Below are 24,910 nucleotides of genomic sequence, written 5' to 3'. Positions count from 1 at the left end.
ATTCTGGAAATAGTCTTTGCAGCAAGTGGCCAGATTACAAAATTTCCTTTCTGACTATACTTTGGTTACCCTGGGTAGAGAGGATCAGTACTGTGCCCTGTGAGAGTTTAAAGAAGGGAAAAGTTTAATGACCACTATGGGAAGGACTCTCATTTTGGTTTCTTACTATACAAGGGAGAAGTTACCTTGATAGTTTTATTTTTCCTCTGATGAATGCTACAATACTTGTTGTACTGTAACTATTCTACAGAACTGTCTATAATTCAGATAAAAACAAACTAGTGAAACCATGAAAATAAGTCAAATACATACATAATGTGTTTTTAGAGTAGCCATGGGCCTATGAAGAAATCTGGTAAACCTTTCCTAACATGAGAAGCATTTCCCAATAATATCAGTTTATTGACTTGTATATTCAATGTGCTTTGATTCAGAATTGCATACATCTGTTCATTATTTTTTTCACTATATATTTACTATTATGTTCAAAGTAAGTAGTGTAGGATAATAAGTAAAGAATTTTCTTTGAAGTCTGGAAAATATGCCTCTGGCACATATTGTATGTCCCTGAAATAATCATCTCTCAGTCTCCTAGAAAATTCTGCAAGACTAAGTTATTGAAAAGTTGCATATATACATGAATGGAGGAGATCTTCAATACTGATATTTTCTAACTTTCAAAGTTTTGTCACATTTTCCAAAATGTTCATAATAAATGCAAAGTGCTCCTTTAATAATGTTTGTTTGAATTACTGTAGGTTATAGAGCACAATAGAACACAAATATTTAGATTTACTTCAATTTCTTTATTTTAGGATGTCCAGAAATGCAAAGTGGCTTCCTCAAAGTCATTTTTGATAGCTAATGTGATGCAACAGAAAGAGAGCTGGATTGGAAATTTAATTATCTGAATTCAAATCCTAGTTCTACTCCTTATTACCTAAGTGACCTTGGCCAAGGGACCTGGGCTTTCTGGCCCCCACTTCTCTCATTTTAAAATAAAGAAGATGTTACAGATAATTTTTAAAGCCTATCCCAAGTCTAAATTCCCAGTGCTTCTCACAGTGCCTGGTGCATAGTAAGTACTTAATGAACCTTTGGTTCATTAGATTGGTTAATTAAAATTAAATTTAAAATTTATGATGTGATGAATTCCTACCATCTTTTATTTGCACCCATGCAGCACAAGCCAGTTCTAAGCAGATTATATTCTTTATTTTTGTCTTCATTCTTGGACAATTCAAACGGAATAAGGTACTCATTGTTTAATTTCTGTTTTTTAATGTAGTTTCCTTACATTTGTATATGATATTTTCCAAGTTATCTGCATTTTGTGTTTCCCTATTCTTATACATGTAAAATAAAATAATTTAGGAATTAGTTTAATCATGGAACTTTTATTATGATTTATCTAATATACCTAGGTCATAGAATATAAAGAAGAAAATTGTTGATTGCAATATATGGGGAAAATCTCTGTACCTGTCTACTATATCAAACAACATTATAAGTTCTAATCTTTGTTTTTGTACTGAAGAAGAATGTGTTTATATAGGCAAATCTTATTGATGTCATTTTTTTTAAAGTTGTTCAACACATTTCACATTTGAGACTAAATTTATTGTACAGTTAAAGGCCTGAGATATGGAATCAAAAGGACTAAATTAAAATGTTAGCTCTGTACACGAGTCATTTCCCTCTGGACTTTAGTTTGAATACTGTGAAGAATTTTCCACCTTCTCTGGATGGTCTATTCCAATTCTACAGCCCACCCATAATCCTTTAAAAAAGCACAGACAAAAGCTTCTTTCATTATATTCCATTTCTTTTGTTTCCTCCTTCTCTGTTTCCATCAATAGGACATATTGGAAAGAGGCTCTATCTCTTCACAGACTAGTAACTCAGCTGAGATATCTTCTACCTTGGTGGAAACTAATCATGTTCAGAGGATATGGCAACAGTCGATCTGCCCCACTCTATGCCATGTCCGTTTAATTTGGTGGGTGGAATCAAGCTCTAGTCTCTCCTAGACAAGAGATAGGAAAGGTTGAAGATTTACTCCAAAGATCTTCAGAGTAGCGGGGTCCCCTCATCTTGTTCCCCCCTCAAACCATCGCCTCCAGATGCATGTGGGAAAAGGGGCGTCGATCTCTTCTTAACTGCTTCAAGCTGACAAGGGTCGTAGAGATGTGGGGTTTCATGCCAGGAGATGAGGCGTGAGGTGTAGGGGATGGCAGCAGGGCATCTAGGAGGTGTCCCAGTCAGTTGTCCCCAGTCAATGTTCTCCAGGCTGAAAGGCCAGCTGAGAATCCAAAGTGTGAAGCCTAGAGAAAACAGACCTTGGGAACAGATTAAAAGTGGGGTGTCATCCAGGGTGGAGATGGTGACATTCAGGAGAATGGGGCCTTTAGCAAGAAATTCATCAGGTCCCTTCTGTGGGCTGCTTGTCTGATAGCTGAGAAAAGATCAAGAGACAATTCCAAACAGTGTTCCTACCTAGCTGTGTGATATTAGCTAAATTGCTTCATCATTCAGGATATCATTTCCTCTCTTGTGAAGGGGGGAGGGGGAGGATTAGATGACCTCCATCATGTCTCCCACTTCTAATGGTTTTTGACATATCTCTAAAATAAAAAGAGAGCCAAGACAAGACATGTGTGGGTTTCAAGCAAGAAAGACACCCTTTGTGTCACTGTCTACTAGAGACTTTGGATCTTCATTCTTAACATAGGGGTTTTGTTTGTAACAAATGAAAGACTTCCTAGTTAGTAGAAAATGTTTCTGATGTTAAGATGTATGTAAGTGAAAAAAAAGTATAATGTCTTTCCTTGCACCCCCTCCCCTTTTTTCTCTGAATATTGCATTCTAGAATAATGGCTACTTTGCTTATCTCTATGTGGAGGCAGTTAGGTGGTAAAGTGGGACAGATTGCTGGTCCTGAAGTCAGGCATCCTGGAATTTAAATGTGACCTCAGACATTTACTAGCTAGATGACTCTGGCCTCAATATCTATTTTGCCTCTCTTTCCTCATGTATGAAAGGTATATAATGATAACATGTACCTCTTAGGGTTGTTGTAAAAATATGTAAAGCCCATAGCTCAGTGCATGGCACAAAGAAGATACTTTCTAAATGCTTGTTTACTTTATTTCCATTCATAAGTTGTTCACCATAATCAGTAAAATCAATTATCAATTATTTATTAGTGCATAATCTGTGGCACTTGTTATTGAAAGTATCACATTCTCATTCCAATAAAAATAACTCTTAAGAAGGTCACATCATAAGTTATTGTCAAAGGCAAGTCTCTAATTTTTACTCACTTTAAAAATAGATTTTTATTGATATCTTTTTTACTGGGTTACATGTCCCCCATATCCTTTCCCTACTCCTCTAAGAGTCATTCCTTGAAAAAAAAGAGAAAAAAAAAAGGAAAAGAAAAAAATAACACTATTTAATATATTTTTTTAAAAATTGGACTATATATCTAATAGGAACAGAAGAAGGTATTTTCTAATAACTATTTAGTAACAAAACTTGACCATTATAATTTCAAATTATTCTGTTTAGATTGTTTTGTGATTGTTATTATCATTTACATTGTTTTGGAATATATTAATATTGTTTTCCTGGTCTTTCATATTTTATTTGCATCATTTAATATATCTTTTCAAGCATCATCACTTCTGCTGTTTCTTACAACAAAATTATATTCTATTAAGTCATGCAACATATTTTGTTTGACCATTCCTTAATTTAGGGCAACTAAGGGATAAAGTGGGTAGAGTGCTGGACCTGGAGACCAGAAAACTCATCTTCCTGAGTTCAAATATGACCTCAGATATTTAGTAGCTATCAGAGTTGTTCATTTGGTTCCAGCTATAGCTTTTCAATTTCCATCTTTTCTAAATGATAAAAGTATCCTTTTTTGGGAGGAAAGTTGGAATTCATCTCTCATGCATAGTTATAAAAGTTATACATCTTGATTCTCCTGAAATTTTATGGTTTAATCTTTATTATTAGGTTCACCTTCACTTTGAGCCAAATTTCCATGCTGATTTCCAGTTTTCCTAACAATTCTTATAAAGCTCTTTCCCAGCTATATTGTCTTTTTGTGTGTGTCCTAATACTTCTTTGTCTATTTAGATTACTTTTTATTTTACTTTTATCAGTAGGAAATTGTTTCAATAATTACTGTATCATACTATCGTTTGAGATATAGAAGAAATCTTATCCTCCACAATCCTATCTTAAAAAAAAAAAAAAGATTCACGTTATATCGTTTTGATCTTTTGTTCCTCCATATGATTTTATTATTTTGTGTAGTTCTTTATAGAATACTTTTGATGGCATGATTGAAATAATTCTTAATATGCAAATTAACTTTGGCAATATTGCCATTTTTATTACACTGGACCATTCAAGCCATGAGCATGGACTATTCTACTAGTTATTTCAGTTCTGCTTTGTTTCCTTAAGGTAAAATTTTGTAATTGAACTTATGAAATATTGGGTATAGTTTCATAGATTGACTCCAAAATATCTTATGAATGTTTAAGTTATTATTTAGTGAAATTTTTGCCCCCTTGAATTTACATATTAATTGACAGGAATGCTATAACTTTTGTTTGTTTGTTTTGGAAGGGCCTTTGCAATCTAAAACTTTTAAAGAAGCTATAAGCTATTTATTTATTCCTTAGGATTTTTTACATAAAAGATTCTCCATTCTTGTCTGTCTTTATGTCTATAATTTTGCTCTTTTGTCTTATTACTGTGGCTATTCTATGACATACCAAATTTTGGTGAAGAGTGATGTCATGTTTTTTACTTTTTTTACATTATTGGAAAAGCTCTTATTATGTCCCCAGTAGTTAATAATGTTTGTTTTTCATGTGGATTGATATTTTCTGGCATTTTTTTTTTAAAGAAGAGACCTCTATCTGTATCTAGTTTGGGTTTTGTTTTTTTTTTATGTTTTATGGGTTTGTTTTGGTTTGTTTTTTGTTTTTTGTTTTTGTTTTTGTTTTTGCAAAAGTGAAAAATGTATTTTGCCTGAGACTTTTCCTGCATCTATACTTTTGTATTCTTTTATTTGATTATAATTAGTTAGGTTGATTATTTTCCTAATATGAAACACATATCCCTGATATAAAAGTATCTTGGTTAGAATGATTGATTTCTTTTTTTTTTTAAGTTGTGATAGTTTATTTGTTTTGGGCTAGGATTTTCTTTTATTTTACAGGGTTTTTACTTAATTTTAGAAATAATAAAATTGAGCTATAATTCATTTTTTTCCTTTCCCAAACTTCCTGGGTTTAATCTTTAGAACTATATTTGCTTCACAAAAGGAATTTGATAGAATGGTTTAATTCTTAATGTTGGAGAATACTTTGTGTAGTATAGGTATTTATTGGGTTTTTCAAAGTTTTGGTGGAATTCTCATCTAAATTGAACTATGAGTTTTTTTCTCTGTTAGTTCTTTTAAAGTTATCTATTTCGTTTTCTGAGATTGGATTATTTTATATTCTCTTTATTTGAATATTTTATTTTTCTAAAGGAAATATTTTATTTCTTTTATATTTCAGCTGTGTTATTTAATTGCGCATAGAAAGTTCTTAAAATTCTTTTTTCTTCTAGTTGAGATTTCACCTTATCCTATTTTTATTTTGTTGATCTCTTTTCTACTTTCTTATTTTGGTCAGGCTGACGAAATGCTTATCAATTTTTAGTCTTTTTAAAGAATCAGCTTTCTGTTCAAAAGTTCTTTAGTCTTTCTCTTTTCCACTTTATCTATTTCTTCTTTAATTCTCAAGGTACCCTCTTTTGTTACATTGCATGTATTTGTTGGCTTTCTAATTATTTCAAGATATATTCAATTTGTTATTCCTCCCTTTTTCTATATTTAGTAAAGCTTTTAGAATTTGTGTTTATTTTAACTTCTTAGGACTGTGTTAGCTCTACCTCATAAATTTGAAGACACTTTCTCTTTATTATAATCTTTCAAATAATTATATTCTTTCTATTATTTGTTCATTGACTTTTTTATTGTTTAAGATGTCATTATTAAATCTTCTTTTAGATTTATACCTTTCCCTTGTCCTTCCTGAATTAATTATTATTTATTTTGTGTTGTGACATAAAAAATATGTGCTTTGTATTTTTCTTCCTTTACCTTTTTTTTTTTATTGCAAATTTTCTATCAACTAATACATGGACTACTTTTGTAAAAGCACCATATGGTGATGAGAAATATGTAAGAAAGATCTTTGGTGTTCCTGAAAGAAAGAGTGGAATCAAACTTCTAGCTCTAAATTCTCCAGCATTTTGTTAATTCTACATGTTATGTTTGCTTTTCTTTCTACTCGATTCATCCAACTCTGAAATTATTCCTATTGAGTCTTTGCCTTCATAGTTTTTGCAAAGACAGGACTGGTGTTACCTTGATTTCAATCTCTTTCTTTCAGATATGAAATAGTTATTCATACTAGCCCCAAACCCAAATTCCTCCCAAGGCTCTGGTTCTTTCCTTCCCTCCTCCAAATGAACATGTCTTCCTTTTCTACTTTGCACATATTTGCATTTTCATGTACATTTATAGATGTTTATTTTTCGTATATTTAGATTTGTATTGTTTCCCCTTATTGAAAGTAAAATCCTTGAGAACAGTTCCTTGAAACTATTGCCTTTTTGTACTTGTATTCCCAGAACCTAACAAAGTTCCTGATGCATTCTTGAATGAGTACTAATTGACTAATCCATGGCCCTAGAACACACAACCTCTAATTATGATATAGTATCAGACTGATTGAGAAGTCTTTGAAAATTGGAAGGAATGAAATATTAGTTTTTGCTTTATGACATCAGTGAACTATATATAGTTATGCTTCTGCTATTGAAAGAATTATGGAACAAATAAACCTACCAAAATACCAAAAATAGCTTTACTTTGTCCTGAAGCCTATATATCTTGGATCATTACTTTCTTCTACTAATTGAATTTATCTTAAAGAATATTTATTTGATGAAAAAAAAGAATATTTGAGAGTGCTTATGTCACTATGTGATGCTTGATCTAGTCATTTTTTTAAACTTACTTCATATGGGAAAAATGGAAGTTATATATCTGATTTTTAAAGAGATATGTTTTGTTGACTCTGGAAATCCATCAGATCTATTATACTCAAACTCATTATGTCTAACATATTCATCATCTTTTCCCCTAAACCCTCATACCTTCCCTATCACTGTGAAGGGCAATACCATCCTCCCAATATCTTAGGATCATAGCTCAACAGTCATCCTAGATTCCGCACTTTCCTGGATATGGGTCCAAGAAGTTTCCCCCTTCTCTTTTCTGACATTGCTACCACTCTGGTGCAGGTTTTATACCTTACTCTGATTATTGCAATAACCTGACTCAAAATTCTCCCTGGTCCAAACTGTCCTCTATTCAATCACAAAGCCACTATCACCATTACTCTATAAACCACACTTTTCTTATGCTTAGTCCCCAACACTATTCTTCTATCCACATACTGGCCTTCTAGTTGTTCCATAAATAAGACATTCCATCTCTGGACTCTGAATATTCTCTCTGGCCATCTCCCATGCCTGAAATGCTCTTCCTTCTCTCCTTCAACTGATGATCTCCCTGACTTTCTTAAATCCCAACTAAAATTCCACTTTCTACAAAATGCCTTCCCCAATCCATTTTAATTAATCTTATTTCTGTTGATTATTAACTATATTTCCTGTGTATATATCTTGTTTATATATATATATATATATATATATATATATATATATATATATATATTTGTTTGTATGTGGTTGCTTTCATTAGATTGTGAACTCCTTAGGGCCACGTCTTTTATTTCTTTTTATATTACCAGCATTTAACATAGTAACGGGTTTATAGTGAGAACTTTATAAATGTTTACTGAATTTCATTTCTTCAATTTACTGTGAGTAAACAAAGGCCCAAGGAGGTCAAAATGCTTGACAAGGTCACACAATGAGGTTCAGAGCCAGGATATGAATCCAATCCTCTGACACCAAAACCATGCTCTATTTGTTATTGATCAGCAATAATTATCCTGCTATACCTATCTGAGCTGCTTAATACATTACATTTTCTTCCTATTTTATTTTGGATCCAAAAAATAACTCTGATATCTCTTTAACTGGTTGTCTCAAGATAAAGAAAACATAAGGAATAGAGATTAAATACTATGATTTAGTTCAGTAAACAACTAAGATTTAAAAATATTTCTCAGCTATCATACTTAACTATCTCTGTCACAGGAGGATGTGGAAAAATCAAACACTGATCATAGAATTTATCCTTCTGGGATTTCCCATCAGGCCAGAAATACAGATATTCCTCTTTGTGCTCTTCTCCTTGTTTTATGCTGTCACTCTTCTGGGAAATGGCATCATCCTGGGACTCATCTGTCTGGACTCCCATCTCCATATTCCCATGTACTACTTCCTCTCACATCTGGCCATTGTCGACATGTCCTATGCCTCAAACAATGTACCCAAGATGCTTGTGAACCTACTGAATAAGGACAGAGGCATCTCCTTTGCTCCCTGCATTATGCAGATTTTTTTGTACTTAGCTTTTGCCCATGTGGAGTGTCTCATTTTGGTTGTGATGTCCTATGATCGTTATGTGGCAATCTGCCATCCCCTCAGATATACTGTCATCATGAGTTGGAGATTGTGCATTACTCTGACCATCATTACCTGGGCATTCAGCTTCCTCCTTGCTCTGGTCCATGTGATTCTCATTTTGAGGCTGCCCTTCTGTGGACCCCGGGAAGTCAACCACTTCTTCTGTGAGATCCTGTCTGTGCTGAAGCTTGCTTGTGCTGATACTAGACTTAACCAGCTAGTTATCTTTGCAGCCTGTGTGTTCATCCTAGTTGGACCTCTCTGCTTAGTTCTGATCTCCTACATGCGCATTCTCTATGCCATCCTGAGGATTCAGTCTGGGGAAGGAAGGAAGAAAGCCTTCTCTACCTGCTCCTCCCACCTCTGTGTAGTTGGGCTCTTCTTTGGCAGTGCCATCATAATGTATATGACCCCCAACTCCAGCCATCCTGAGGAGCAGCAGAAAATCCTCTCCTTATTTTACAGTCTCTTTAACCCTATGTTGAATCCCTTGATCTATAGCCTGAGGAATGCAGAGGTGAAAGGTGCTCTGAGGAGAGTGTTGGGAAAGGAAAACCCTTCCCAAAATATGTAACTTGCTCATAACCAATTCCAATTCATTGTTATTCTTGAAGCTGTTTCATAGGTCTGAATATAAATCAACAACCATAATAGTTGTCTGCTTTCTACTGTCTCTCTGACCAGGTAAATCTAGAAATTCTGGATACTTCCAGTTTATTTTTCATGATATCTTCCCTATTTAGCTACAGTACTTTTGATATTGCTTTTTGCTTAGTGTTTATGGTTAAATCTTTTTTTGTGTGTGTACCTAAGGAAAGATGCAAAATACAAAGTTTATATTAGGTCTATATCTCATACTAACCATTTCCTTCTGATTATCAGAAAAATAATTCATATTCTAGACTGGATAGAGATCTTGACCTCATCCATCCATCTTTTTCCCAGATTTGGATTTTATTTTTTATTTTTTATATTTTTCCTTTCCATTGAGTATAATGTTCTGGTTAGCTTTCTGGAGGTCTTGGGACCAGCCTTTGTCTCAGCAGAGTAATCACCAATAAAGTCCAAATTCTTTATTGCCGCCTTCACAGTCAGTCTCCTTCACTTGGGGCTTGCTGAAGATCCTTCTTACAGGTCTTAGTTTCAGTGGAAAAATGAAGGACAGGCCAGCTATCACAGTGGCGGGAGATGGAGTGACCGTCTCTGGTCCAGTCCTTGTTGGTTCTTATATACTCTATTATAATTATATCATCGTAGGTGTCAATCTTGTAGAATAGGTGTCAATCTTGCAGAACTACATTAAGTACTAAGTACATGTACTTAACTAGAGAACTATTAATCACCATGCTAAACTAAATAGCCATTGTATTATCAATTCCTCTTAGTTAACACTTTGTTTCAAGTATGCTTCTCCAGAGTTCTGGCTCATTACATCTCCTGCTTTCTTTTGTTTTAGAACATAGGTGGTCACACCCTCCCTGACTTCTGAGGGAGACAAGAACCCCAAAAATGAGGTGATCACACCCTCCCAGATCACACCCTCACACCTTCTCAGAAAAGGGAGTGAAAACACCAAACGGAAATGGGGAGTCAAACCAGATTTTTGTAAGTGGGTTTCTGAAGGGTGGTAACTTATAACAGCTATACATAAATCCATCAATATGTGGGTATAACACAAGCACACGGTAATATAACACAGACTAGTAGGGATGTAACTAAGAACATGAATTAACATGAGGAATTATACATGTGTCTCCAAGTCTGTTTGATTCCCCCCAGGTCTGACTCTGACCTCTTAAATATGCTATTACAATTAAATCTATTCATCATACTGAGTATAAGCCAATCACTATATCACTAGGGAACCATTATTTGTTGTAAGATTAATTCAATCATACTGAACTAAAGAACTATTAATCACCATGCTAAACTAGATAACCATTGTCTGTCTTATCAATTGCACTGAGTTAACACCTTTCTCCAGAATTCTGCCCCATTACAATTAAGAAATAGTAGAAGCCTTTACCTGGTATGTTATCCAAACCTGGTGGGAATTCATAGCAGTTGATCCCATGGCTTGCCCAAATTCATTCAGCTAGTAATTATAAGAACTGGATTTTCAAACCTTTGTCAATCCCTTTCCAGTATCCCAAATAAATTATCAGCCATTCTCTGCTTGAATCATATCAATGATAGAGAATTATGACTTTGTTGTATAATATACTTCATTGCTGATTGAGTTTAATTTAAGGGAACTCCTCCCTATGTTGAACATGTATCTGAATCCCTATGTTTACCCATTTATCTTTTTTTCTTTCTGAAACTATGCAGCATGAAACTAATTCAGTCTACTATAAATTCCATAAATGGGAAATGTCCAATAATCCATTTTGCTAAGTCCCCTTTATGGAAGGTCTCCCTCATGCCTTCCAATATCATGCAGCTACTTCTTTCTTCAGTCTCCTTTGGACTAGATATTCTCCTACTCTCCCTACTATTCCTTACAAAGAACAGTCCTCCCAATAACACTCTCCCTTATCTCTTAGATAAGAGTGTCTCTAAATACAAAAAGGCCTTAGAAGTCACTTCATCCAAATTTCTAACCTATTCAAGAATACTTCCACTGTATGAACCCTGGATGAGTTACTAAATCATATAATTATGTTATTGTTAGAGGAGACCTTAGAAAGTGGTTAAAAATATATTGTCTCAGACATCATGAATGCTTGTTTTACAATTTCATCAATGCAATAATATGTGATATTATGTATTAATTATCTATGTTTATGTTTTCATAAATGTAAGACTCCTAAAACCAAAGACAATATCACTTTTATATTTGTATTCCCATCAATTTTCACAATGTCTGTCACATGGAAGGCATATAATAAATAAACATTAATTAATTTGCCCAATAGATTATAAATTCCTTAAGGATGTCTTAATTGAATTTCCACCAGCTAAGAACATTATCAGTTCATATAGAAAGTGCTTAATTAATGGAGATTATTTGGATATATAGTAGAAGAATTAGTGAATCTAATGTGATCTCTTAACAAAGAATAATAATGATAATGTTGCCAAGTAATATTATATTTATATAATACTTCAAGATATAAGTTTTTCCTATACAAACATACTTGTAAATGTAGCATACATATTTTTTCTTCATTTTCTAAGAGCTAATATAGGCTCAGAGAAATTAGAAGACTTGCCCAAAGTGGACATACTGTCTTTTCAGAATAAAATACTTTAGGGTAACAGTAGACTAAATGATGTTTATTTGTTACCACAAGTGTCAGCCTGGTGCCAAAGAACTTGGAGGAGGATCTCATTCCACATCAGTACAAAATGAAAGGAAAAGTTTGGCTTGGGTTTAGAAGGTTAAAATCAAAGGGGAACTATAAAATGGACAGTGATGACCAGAGGAACAAATGATCCAACTAAATTGTCAGAAGCAAAAGAGGTAGAAAAAGAAATAACCAGAAATGAAGCAAAAAATTAACATTATTAGGAACATTCTAAGAAAGATTAGATTTTATTTTATTTTTTTTTATTCATTTTTCCAAATTATCCCCTCCCTCCCTCCACTCCCTCCCCCCGATGGCAGGTAATCCCATACATTTTACATGTGTTACAATATAACCTAGATACAATATATGTGTGTAAATACCATTTTCTTGTTGCACATTAATTATTAGCTTCCGAAGGTATAAGTAACCTGGGTAGATAGACAGTAGTGCTAACAATTTACATTCACTTCCCAGTATTCCTTCTCTGGGTATAGTTATTTCTGTCCATCATTGATCAACTGGAAGTGAGTTGGATCTTCTTTATGTTGAAGATTTCCACTTCCATCAGAATACATCCTCATACAGTATTGTTGTTGAAGTGTATAGTGATCTTCTGGTTCTGCTCATTTCACTCAGCAACAGTTGATTTAAGTCTCTCCAAGCCTCTCTGTATTCCTCCTGCTGGTCATTTCTTACAGAGCAATAATATTCCATAACCATCATATACCACAATTTACCCAACCATTCTCCAATTGATGGACATCCATTCAACTTCCAGTTTCTAGCTACAACAAAAAGAGTTGCCACAAACATTTTGGCACATACAGGTCCCTTTCCACTCTTTAGTATTTCTTTGGGATATAATCCCAATAACAGCAATGCTGGGTCAAAGGGTATGCACAGTTTGACAACTTTTTGGGCATAGTTCCAAATTGCTCTCCAGAATGGCCGGATTCTTTCACAACTCCACCAACAATGTATCAGTGTCCCAGTTTTCCCACATCCCCTCCAACATTCATCATTATTTGTTCCTGTCATTTTAGCCAATCTGACAGGTGTGTAGTGGTATCTCAGAGTTGTCTTAATTTGCATTTCTCTGATCAGTAGTGATTTGGAACACAGAAAGATTAGATTTTAAAAGAGCTTGAAGAAAATTTTCTTTTAAATCTCAAGGGGAACTCTAGAAATAAACATGCAACAGTGGATAGAATACCAGGCCTGGAATCAGGAAGATCCTAGTTCAAATGTGGCCTCAGACACTAACTACTTATCTCAGTTTGATCATTTGTAAAATAAGCTGGAGAAGGAAATGGCAAACAATTTCAATGTCTTTATCAAGAAAACCTCAAATGGGCTCATGAAGAGTCAGACTTAAACAAAACAACTGAAAAACAACAAAAAGATATTAAGCAAACAATGAAGAAAATGACCAAAAGATTAGGCTGAAAAGCATTTTAAAAAATCAGATGCAATTAACAACATATTTACTAAGCATAAAATAAAATAAAGCAAACTGGAAATTTTGGCTAAAAATGATTATATAGTTATCCAAACTGAATATCATGATGATTAAAATAACAAACATACAACAGAAAGTGTTGTAACAATCTCAAGATTATTAACATTTCAGGAAAGATAGAATTTTAGTAAAATATTACAGGAAATCATTAAACAAAATTTCTTGGAATTAAAAAACAATACTGAATTACAAACACAATTCACACAATCTCAAAGGAGTTAAAGTAAAGATTGTACATGCCTAGCTATGTTACACTTGAATTAAATTTCATCATTAAAACAATGACCAAAATAAAGCTGCCACTGGAAGTAAGAAATCATCAAAATTAATGATCAAGAAATCAAGATTTTTCAATGATGATACAATAAGATAGAAGAATCTGAAATAGGATATATGCAGAATTAAGAAACATGAACTAGAAACTTGGAATTATCTGAAAGAAAAAATCTCTCAATATGGAATCTAAGAATATCTGTATGAGTAGCATTCAGATTTTGCAAAAAGATCTATAAAAGAAGTCCGTGAATAATAATCACAGAATTTTACATATAGAAGGAAAGAGACTCTCTGCATCAGCCAATATTTTATTTAAAATACTTATTAAATATCCCCATCAAGAAATTACCTAACTTTTCCTAGATTTATAATTAGAGGGAATCCACTATTTCCATCAAAAATCCAAGAACCTAAGAATTTAAGATGGTGGCAGAGGTGATATAATCCATACCATATATTGATCACAAAATAATCCAAACCATACATTAATCATGAATATAGCACAAGCCCCACAGTAATACACATATATTATTATATATTAGTTATACACTTATACATTTATTTATATACTTGTAGATATACATATTACATATATACATGTGTATGTGTGTGTGTGTGTGTGTGTGCACGCGCACACATGTGTGTATAATTTCAGGCTTCTCAAATCAAGGCAATTAAGTTCACAGAGCATGGAAATCCCTCTGGAAATTGTATTGGACAATTCTCTGGTGTCCCAGAGAAACCAAGGGGGGAAAAAAAAACAAGCACAGCTAAAATGAATAAGATAATTACAAAACACAGATCTGAGAGCTGTTAAAGAAAAATCCAATTTAAAGAAATTATTATCACTGAGAGAAATTTTGTTTAGTGTAATTTTATTATTTGAATTTATAAAAGAAATCACAAAATAAGAAAACATTCATTTCTGATAGGCTGAAGAAAAGAAAAAATCAACAATTGCTGCATTGTATGCAAATTCTCTAAACTTTCCAATAAAATGGAAAAAGCGCAAAGTCCTTTTGAATTTAACAATCTACTATTTGTAGGAAATATTTCCTGGAATATTTAAATTTATTCCAAATGAAAAGGTCAAAAAAGTACTATTATACTGCTCCCTCACACAAATCTAGTATGATCAGTTATCTATTCAAGTTGAATTTAAATCAGAAAGTATTGAAAAAGATAACCAACACTTGTACTTTTTTGCTAATGAGTCCTACAGACAAAGAAAAGGGAAAAAGAACAAATTCCTTTCCTCCCACTTAGGCTATTTGAAAATCTAAGAAAGTTGGGGGTGGCAGAGCCAAGATGGTACATAAGGGACATGCAACTTTCTTAGCCTCTCTCATGCCCTCATTGCCAATTATTAAATTCAGCCTCAAAAATAGCACGGACTGGTAAAATTCACAAAGATTGGAAGTGCAACAACTCACCAGTGGAAGATAATCTGGAAGATCGCCAGAAAAAGTTTGTCCTGAGCAGCAGGAAAAGACCATTGCAGGCAGGGATAGAAGCAGAGGCTAACATTTGGAGCAAATTGGGAGTGGGGGCAGCCATCGTGGTTGGAAGGTTTACAGAGAGGTCTCTGTCATAAGCTGACTGCTTTGCTTTGGTTGTGGAGTAGTAGACCAGCAGAGAAATTACAGCCTAGGGTAGAGGGCACTCTGAAGGATACCAGAGCCTAACAGGATCTGGCTGCACCCACCCAGGACTGGAAGTGACTCAGCGCAGACCATAACATAGCTCTGCAATGGCATTCTGCAGCTAGAAGGTTTGGGAGGGCAGTCACAAATCTGCATGGCAGGGGACATAGCCTGGAGCAGCCTCTAATATGCACAGTGTAGGGGCTTGGCCTGGGGCAGTGGAATTTCCCCTGCAGAGACACTTCTGGTGCCCTGTGGTTTGCTGGGCAACTGATAATACCCAAAGCGGTCTTTGGGGGGGGGGGGGGAGAGGGCAGTGATACTTTTGCTGCTCAGCCTCTAGCCCCAAGGCAGTCATTAATCCTCAAATCAGGGCTCCTCACAAAGCACTTCCACAGCTCGGCCATGATACCCAGGCCTAGTCACTTCAGGTGGGGAACTTTTCCCAGAGTATTCCCACAGCTTGGCCTTTCTTTGCAGCCCATTGACAGGACGACTATTGTCCATATACCTCTCCCTGCTCTGCAGAGGAAGCTGGTAATCTCCTTGCCCTGAAATCAGATCCTAAAGGCTTTTTTAAAAAAATGAGTAAAAAAAAATCAAACGGACTACAGATAGCTTTTATACAGAAAGAAAGCCGGTTTTCAAACCTGAGGAGACTAATAGCAGACAGTGTCCAGACAATAGCCCAAAGGGGGATATAACCTGGTTCCCAGCACAAAGGGCTCTCCTTGAAGAAACTATAAAAAATTTAAAAAGAGAAGTAGAAGAAAAATGGGGAAAGGAAAGAGAAGCTATGCAAGAGAGTTACAACTTCCTGAAATGTGAATTGGAAAAGGTAAAGAACTCCCAAGAAAGTAGGATTTGTGAATTGGAAAAAAAATAACTCAGTAAAGAAAAAGAATTAGTGAAATGGAAAAAAAATTCCATAGAGCAAAACAACTCATTTAAAAACTCAATTGGACATATACAAAAAGAAGTTTAAAAAACTAATGAAGAAAATAACTCATTAAAAATCAGAACTGAACAAATAGAAATGAATGATTCATTGAGATATCAAGAATCAGTCAAACAAAACAAAAACAAAAAAATGAAAAACTAGAAAAAAAATGTTAAATATCTAATTGGAAAAACAATAGACCTGGAAAATAGATCTAGGAGAGATAATCTGAGGATCCCAAAAATTATGATGAAAAAAAGAGCCTAGATACTATTTTACAGGAAATCATGAAAGAGAACTGCCCAGATGTAATAGAATCAGAAGGTAAAATAGGCATTGAAAGAATTTGTCAAACATCTTCTGAAAAAGACCCTAAAATAAAAACTCCACAGAATATTGTGGCCAAATTTCAGAATTATCAGAGTAAGGAAAAAATGTTACAAGCAGCCAAGAAAAAGCGATTCAAATACCGAGGTGCCACAATAAAGATCACTCAAGATCTGGCTGCTTTTACATTAAAGGATCGAAGGGCCTGGAATCTGATATTCCAAAAGACAAAAGAACTTGGAATGCAACCAAGAATAAAATACCGGTTAACCTGAGCATTTTCTTCCATGGAAGATGATCATTTAATGAAATAGATGTATTGCATTTGTTTCCAAGGGAAAAAAAAAACAGATCTAAACAAAAAATTTGATCTCCAACCATAAAACACAAGAGAAGCAGAAAAACATAAAAAGAACTCTTGAGAACTGTATTTCTGTTGTGGATATACATAAAGAGTACATGTATAATTTTATTTTACTGATATAACATAAAAAAGGGAAGTAGAAATGGAAAGGAGATAGTGTCAGGAAAAGGGAAAAGGGGAGATTAAAAAAAAGGGAAACTACATCCCACAAAGAGACAAAGAAAACCTATCATATCTGAGGGAAGGTAGAGGGGGGAAGAACATTGTGCAAATCTTACTGTCATCAAAGTTGTCTCAAAGAGAAAATAATTGACATATTTGTTTTGCAGAGAAACTTCTATCACCCAATTAAAACTGGAAGAGGAAAAGGGAAAAGGAAAAGAGTGATAAGGGAAAGGTACAAGAAAGGGGAAGAGATTCAAAGGGGGAAGGGAGAGATCCTAAAGAGGTAGAGCTGCATGATACAAGTGGTGACCATAAGTTTAATACTGAGAAATGGGGTAAGAGGGGGGCAAGAAAAAGAAAAGCATAATCTGGGGATAATAAGATGGCAGGAAATACAGGATTAGTAATTTTAACCATAAATGTGATGAACTCTCCCATAAAGTGGAGGTGGATAGAAGACTGGATCAAAAGTCAGAACCCTACAATAGATTATTTACAGGAAACATATTGAAAGCAGGGAGATACATGCAAAGTAAAGGTAAAAGGCTGGAGCAGAATCTGTTATGCTTCAGATGAAGACAAAAAAGCAGGGATAGCCATCCTTATCTCAGATCAAGCAAAAGCAAAAATTGATCTAATTAAAAGAGATAAGGAAGGAAACTGTATCTTGCTAAAGGGTAGCATAGACAATGAACAATATCAATATTAAACATGTTTGCACCAAGTGGTATAGCATCTAATTTCCTAAAGGAGAAGTTAAGAGAGTTGCAAGAAGAAACAGAGAGCAAAACTATAATAGTGGGAGATCTCAACCTTGCACTCTCTGAATTAGGTAAATCAAACCATAAAACAAAAAAGAAAGAAATAAAAGAGGTAAATAGAATATTAGGAAAATTAGGTATGACAGATCGTGGATGAAAACTGAATTGAGACAGAAAGGACTATACTTTCTTCTCAGCAGTTCATGGAACCTATACAAAAATGGACCATATATTAGGACATAAAGACCTCAAAATTAAATGCAGGAAGGCAGAAATAGTAAATCCTTTCTTTTCAGATCACAATGCAATAAAAACTACATTCAAAAAGTTAGGGGTAAATAGAGGAAAAAGTAATTGAAAACTAAATAATCTCGACTTCTGGCCAAGATGGCAGCGTGGAGGCAGACAGCTGCTTGAACTCTGCATTTTCTCTCAGAACTTACTTCATGACAAGCCTCAGAGTTAATGCTTGACCAAGAAAGAAACCCACAAATAATCACCAAGAGAAGACATCCTTGAAATTTGCCAGAAAAGGTCTGTGTTTGCTTGGGGTAGGGTCAATCAGACTGGGCGCAGACTGAGGGTAGGCAAGCCAGAGTGAGACAGGCAGCTCACACAGCTCAGACCCGAGGGGGAGGGGTACAATCTCTGCCATTTCTGCTAAAAAGGCTTTTATCCCAGTGTGGATACTCCGTCTTGACAGCAAGCCAGGAGCAGCAGAGAGGGTGTAAACACCGGTGGTGAATAAAAAAATCCCAGAAAGCTACTGTCTCTTGGGACCTGGCCACACCCAACACCCACCTGGACTGACTCAGCCCATTCTCAGAGAGCAGACTCAGCGCAGCCATCACTGTCCTGTTAGTGGCTCAGAGTTGCCCTCCCTCCCAGTCTGTAGAGGAAGCCCATTAACACCATCCAGCCCCATCCTCCCCAAAACAGACCAGTTGTTTCTCTTGTCAATTTGTTTTCTTTGATTCCCGCTCTGACTAAATGAACAAAAAATTCAAAAGGGCTCTAACTAACCATTGACAGCTTCTATATGGAGAGAGAGCAGACTTCAAATACTGAGGACACTAAAAGCAGATTGTCCCCAGAGGAATCGCCTAAGGGGGATATGAGCTGCTCCTCAATACAAAAGAATCTCATAGAGGAAATCAAAAAGGCTCTCAAAAGAGAGCTAGAAGAGAAATGGGAAAAGGAAAGGGAAGCTTGGCAAGAGAGCCTGGAGAAGTCATCCCACGCATTTAAAGACAGAGTGGATAAAGAAATCAAATCATTGAGAAACAAAATTAGTGAATTGGAAAAGGTAAACAACTCCAAGGAAAACAGGATTAGTGAGCTGGAAAAAGAAAACATCTCTCTAAAAACTAAAATGGATAAAATGGAAAAAAATTCCATAGAAGATAAAAATTCAATTGGACAATTACAAAAAGATATAAAAAAAGTGAGTGAAGAAAATACATCATTTAAAATTAGACTGGAACAAGTAGAAACGAATGACTCAGGGAGAAACCAAGAGGTAGTCAAGCAAAACCAGAGAAATGAAACAATTGAAAAGAATGTCAAGTACCTTATTAGAAAGACAACAGACCTGGAAAACAGAGCCAGGAGAGACAATTTGAGAATAATCAGACTCCCTGAAAAATGTGAGGAAAAAAAGAGCTTGGACACTATTTTTGAGGAAATTATCAAAGAGAACTGCCCAGACGTTTTGGAAACAGAGGGTAAAATAGACATTGAAAAAATTCATCAATCACCTACTGAAAGGGACCCTAAAATCAAAACGCCAAGAAATATAGTGGCCAAGTTCAAGGACCATCAGACAAAGGAAAAAATACTGGAAGCTACTAGAAAAAAGCAATTCAGATATGGAGGAGCCACAATAAGGATAACCCAGGATCTAGCAGCGTCCACATTAAAAGAATGAAGGGCCTGGAACATAATATTCCAAAAGGCTAAGGAACTTGGTATGCAGCCAAGAATAACTTACCCAGCAAAAATGAGCATCATTTTCCAGGGAAGAAGATGGACATTTAATGAAATAAGTGAATTCCATCTATTCTTGATGAAAAAACCAGACCTACATAAAATGTTTGATCTTCAAATACAGAACTCAAGAGATTTCTAAAAAGGTAAAAAGAAATCTTGAGAACTATACTTCTGTTATAAAAATATGTAAAGAACATGTGTATAATTTGTCCTGGAAACTAGAGATGGAAAGGAAATTATATCATAAAAAAGTGTAAAGTGGTGGTACTACATCTCATGAAGAGGCAAAGGTAACCTATTATATCTGAGAGAAAGAAAGAAGGGAGATGAACATAGTGTGTATTAATAGACACATTTGATTTATGGTAAAACTTCTTCCCCTTCATTGAAAAGTGAGAGGGAAGGAGTAAGCTAAGGGGAAGGGAATACAGAAATTGTGAGGAAAAGGGGTAAAATAAGGGAAGTAACTTTAAGGTGGGGGAGGGATACTAAAAAGGGAGGGCTGTGAAAAGCAAGTGGTGTTCACAAGTTTAATATTGGGTAGAGGGTAAGAGGGAAGGAAAGGAGAAAAGCATAAGCAGGGGTTAACAGGATGGCAAGCAATATAGAATTAGTCATTCTAACCATAAATGTGAAGCAGTTAGCAGATTGGATTAAAAGTCAGAATCCTCCTATATGTTGTTTACAGGAAACACACCTGAAACAGGGTGATACACTCAAACTAAAAGTAAAAGAGTGGAGCAGAATCTACTATGCTTCAGACAAAGCCAAAAAAGCAGGGGTAGCCATCCTCATCTCAGATCAAGCAAAAACAAAAATTGATCTAATTAAAAGAGATAAGGAAGAGCATTATATCCTGCTAAAGGGTAGCCTCAATAATGAAGCAGTATCAATATTAAACATATACGCACCAAGTGGTGCAGCATCTAAATTCTTAAAAGAGAAATTAAGAGAGCTGCAAGAAGAAATAGACAGCAAAACTATAATAGTGGGAGATCTCAACCTTGCACTCTCAGAATTAGATAAATCAAACCACAAAATAAATAAGAAAGAAGTCAAAGAGGTAAATAGAATACTAGAAAAGTTTGATATGATAGATTTTTGGCAAAAGCTAAATGGAGACAGAAAGGAATATACTCTCTTCTCAGCAGTTCATGGAACCTATACAAAAACTGATCATATACTAGGGCATAAAAACCTCAAAATCAAATGCAGTAAGGCAGAAATAGTAAATGCATCCTTTTTAGACCATAATGCAATCAAAATTATATTTAATAAAAAGCCAGGGGAAAATAGACCAAAAAATAATTGGAAACTAAATAATCTCATGCTAGAGAATGATTGGGTAAAACAGCAAATCATAGACATAATTAATAACTTCACCCAAGAAAATGACAATAATGAGACATCATACCAAAATGTGTGGGATACAGCCAAAGCAGTAATAAGGGGAAGTTTTATATCTCTACAGGCCTACTTGCATAAAATAGAGAAAGAAAGGGCCAACGAATTGGGCTTACAACTAAAATTGCTAGAAAAGGAACAAATTAAAACCCTCCACACAAACACGAAACTTGAAATTCTAAAAATAAAAGGAGAGATTAATAAAATTGAAAGTAAAACAACTATTGAATTAATTAATAAAACTGAGTTGGTTCTATGAAAAAACCAACAAAATAGACAAACCCTTAGTAAACCTGATTAAAAAAAGGAAAGAGAAAAAGCAAATTGTTAGTCTTGAAAATGAAAAGGGTGAACTCACCACTAATGAAGAGGAAATTAGAACAATAGTTAGGAGCTACTTTGCTGAACTTTATGCCAATCAATTTGATAACTTAAATGAAATGGAAGAATACCTTCAAAAATATAGCTTGCCCAGATTAACAGAGGAGATTAACAGTAAGTAGTCTAAATAGTCCCATCTCAGAAAAAGAAATAGACCAAGCTATTAACCAACTCCCTAAGAAAAAATCCCCAGGACCAGATGGATTTACATGTGAATTCTACCAAACATTTAAAGAAAAACTAACTCCAATGCTATATAAACTATTTGAAAAAATAGGGATTGAAGGAGTCCTACCAAATTCCTTTTCTGACACAGACATGGTACTGATACCTAAACCAGGTTAATCGAAAACTGAGAAAGAAAACTATAGACCAATTTCCTTAATGAATATTGATGCTAAAATCTTAAATAAGATATTAGCAAAAAGACTTCAGAAAATCATCCCCAAGATAATACACTATGATCAAGTAGGATTTATACCAGGAATGCAGGGCTGGTTTAATATTAGGAAAACTAGTAATATAATTGACCATATTAATAATCAAATTAATAAAAACCATATAATCATTTCAATAGATGCAGAAACTAAATAATCTCATCTTAAAGAATGATTGGGTGAAACAGCAAATTATAGATACAATTAATAATTTCACCCAAGATAAGGACAAAGATGAGACATCATACCAAAATTTGTGGGATGCAGCCAAAGCAGTAATAAGGGCAAATTTTACATCTTTAGAGGCTTACTTGAATAAAATAGAGAAAGAGAAGATCAATGAATTGGGCTTGCAACTTAAAAACCTAGAAAAAGACCAAATTAAAAACCCCCAATCAAATACTAAACTTGAAATTCTAAAATTAAAAGGAAAAATTTATAATATTGAAAGTAAAAAAAAAACAACTATTGAATTAATAAGTAAAACTAAGAGTTGGTTTTATGAAAAAAAACAATAAAATAGATAAATCTTTGGTAAATCTGGAAAGAGGAAAATCAAATTGTTAGTCTTAAAAATGAAAAGGGAGAACTTTCCACCAATGAAGAGGAAATTAGAGCAATAATAAAGAGTTATTTTGCCCAACTTTATGCCAATAAATTTGATAACATAAGTGAAATGGATGACTACCTCCAAAAATATAGGCTTCCCAGATTAACAGAGGAGGAAATAAATTACTTAAATAGTCCCATTTCAGAAAAAGAAATAGAACAAGCTATTAATCAACTCCCTAAGAAAAATTCCCCAGTACTAGATGGATTTACGTGTGAATTCTACCATACAATTACAGAACAATTAGCCCCAATGCTATATAAACTATTTGAAAAAATAGGGAATGAATGAATGAATGAATGACACAGACATGGTATTGATACCTAAACCAGGTAGGTTGAAAACCGAAAGAAAATTATAGACCCATCTCCCTAATGAATATTGATGCTAAAATCTTAAATAAGATATTAGCAAAAAAACTACAGGAAAACATCCCCAGGATAATACACCATGATCAAGTAGGATTTATATTAGGATTGCAGGGCTGGTTTAATATTAGGAAACCCATTAGTATAGTTGATGATATTAATACCAAATTAACAAAAACCTTATGATCATCTCAATCGATGCAGAAAAAGCATTTGATAAAATCCAACATCCATTCCATTAAAAAAGAGAGTATAGGAATAAATGGACTTTTCCTTAAAATAATCAGTAGCATCTATTTAAAACCATCAGTAAGCATCATATGTAGTGGGGATGAACTAACCATTGCCAATAAGATAAGGAGTGAAACAAGTTTGCCTACTATCACCATTACTATTCAATATTGTATTAGAAATGCTAGTTTTGGCAATAAGAGTTGAGAAAGAGATTAAAGAAATTAGAGTAGGTAATTGTAAAGTTCTGCTGTCTCTTTTCTCTGGGGGCAGATCTCTTGGGAAGCTTCTGGAGAAACAGCCTTAGTTTTAGTTCCAGTACCGATAATCCCTAAAATGCAGCTAGGAGTTAAAGTCATTTACTGTCTTTTTCCAGATTTTCTCTCCAGCTCCCTCTGAATCCAAAGCCTCCAGCCAGAAGGTAGATGTAGGAATGAATCAGACTCTGCCTCCAAGAGTGTGGGATTGGGGTTTCCCAGAAGTCAATCCTAGTTGTGAATCTCCTGGAAGTCCATGAGCAGGCTTTTCCTTTAGACTTGTGAATCTGCTCTTGTCCAAGTGTCCCCTGCCAGCACCAGTAGAATCTGGAATGACTCCTCTCCTTATATCCTCCCAGAGAATGGGCTTGTGAGAGCTCCTTACAGAACCAATGAGAGAGCTCCTTTAAAAGTGTTAACTCCATTAAAGGTTTGAAAACCTTTAAATATGTGAACTCTGAACTAGAGAATTGTTAAGTACTATGCTAAATTAGACAAACAAGTTAGCATCTAGTAGTGATCCTAATAGGTAATGAGGAAACCAAATTATCACTCTTTGCTGATGATATGATGGCATACTTTGAGAACCTCAGAGATTCTACTAAAAAGCTATTAGAAATAATCCACACCTTTAGTAAAGTTGTGGGACACAAAAGAAGCCCATCAGTATTCTTAAATATCACTAACAAAATCCAACAGTTAGAGTTACAAAAAGAAATTCCATTTAAAGTAACTACCGATAGTATAAAATTTTTAGGAATCTATCTGTGAAGGGAAAATCAGAAACTATATGAGCAAAACTACAAAATACTTTTCACACACATAAAGTCAGATCTAAACAATTGGAAAAATATTAAATGCTCTTGAATAGGGTGAGCAAATATGGTAAAGATGACAAGACTACCTAAATTAATGTATTTATTTAGTGCTATACCAATCAGCTCCCCAAAAAACTATTTTAATGACATAGAAAAAATAACAACATATGGAAAATTCATATGGAAAAACAAAAGGACAAGAATTTCAAGGGAATTAATGAAAAAAAAAAATAAAAGAAGGTGGCCTAGCTGTACCAGATCTAAAATTATATTATGAAGCAGCAGTTACCAAAATCATTTGGTATTGGCAAAGAAATAGACTAGTGATCAGTGGGTTAGGTTCAAAGCTCAAAACAGTCAATAACTTTAATAATCTAGTATTTGACAAAGACCCAAAGATCCCAGCTTTTGGAATAAGAATTCAGTGTTTAACAAAAATTGCTGGGAAAAT

The 24,910-nt window shown here is 34.4% G+C and overlaps 1 protein-coding gene across 1 annotated transcript; it reads left to right on the top strand.

Annotated features, from left to right (window-relative positions):
• Positions 1–8,308: 8,308 nt before the first annotated feature.
• On the top strand, positions 8,309–9,250 carry LOC141545204 (olfactory receptor 2A5-like). The gene has a single exon (XM_074272229.1). It carries the CDS (start codon positions 8,309–8,311, stop codon positions 9,248–9,250), a length of 942 nt encoding a protein of 313 aa, XP_074128330.1.
• Positions 9,251–24,910: the final 15,660 nt, after the last annotated feature.

Source organism: Sminthopsis crassicaudata, chromosome 5 (assembly GCF_048593235.1).
Source record: "Sminthopsis crassicaudata isolate SCR6 chromosome 5, ASM4859323v1, whole genome shotgun sequence".
NCBI classification, from domain to species: domain Eukaryota; kingdom Metazoa; phylum Chordata; class Mammalia; order Dasyuromorphia; family Dasyuridae; genus Sminthopsis; species Sminthopsis crassicaudata.
Note: the sequence above shows the minus strand (reverse complement) of the source record. Positions and strands in the feature narration are given on the sequence as shown.

Bases quoted from the DNA above. Each gene is read 5' to 3' on its own strand.
- LOC141545204 (XM_074272229.1), top strand. From the start codon at position 8,309: ATGTGGAAAAATCAAACACTGATCATAGAATTTATCCTTCTGGGATTT.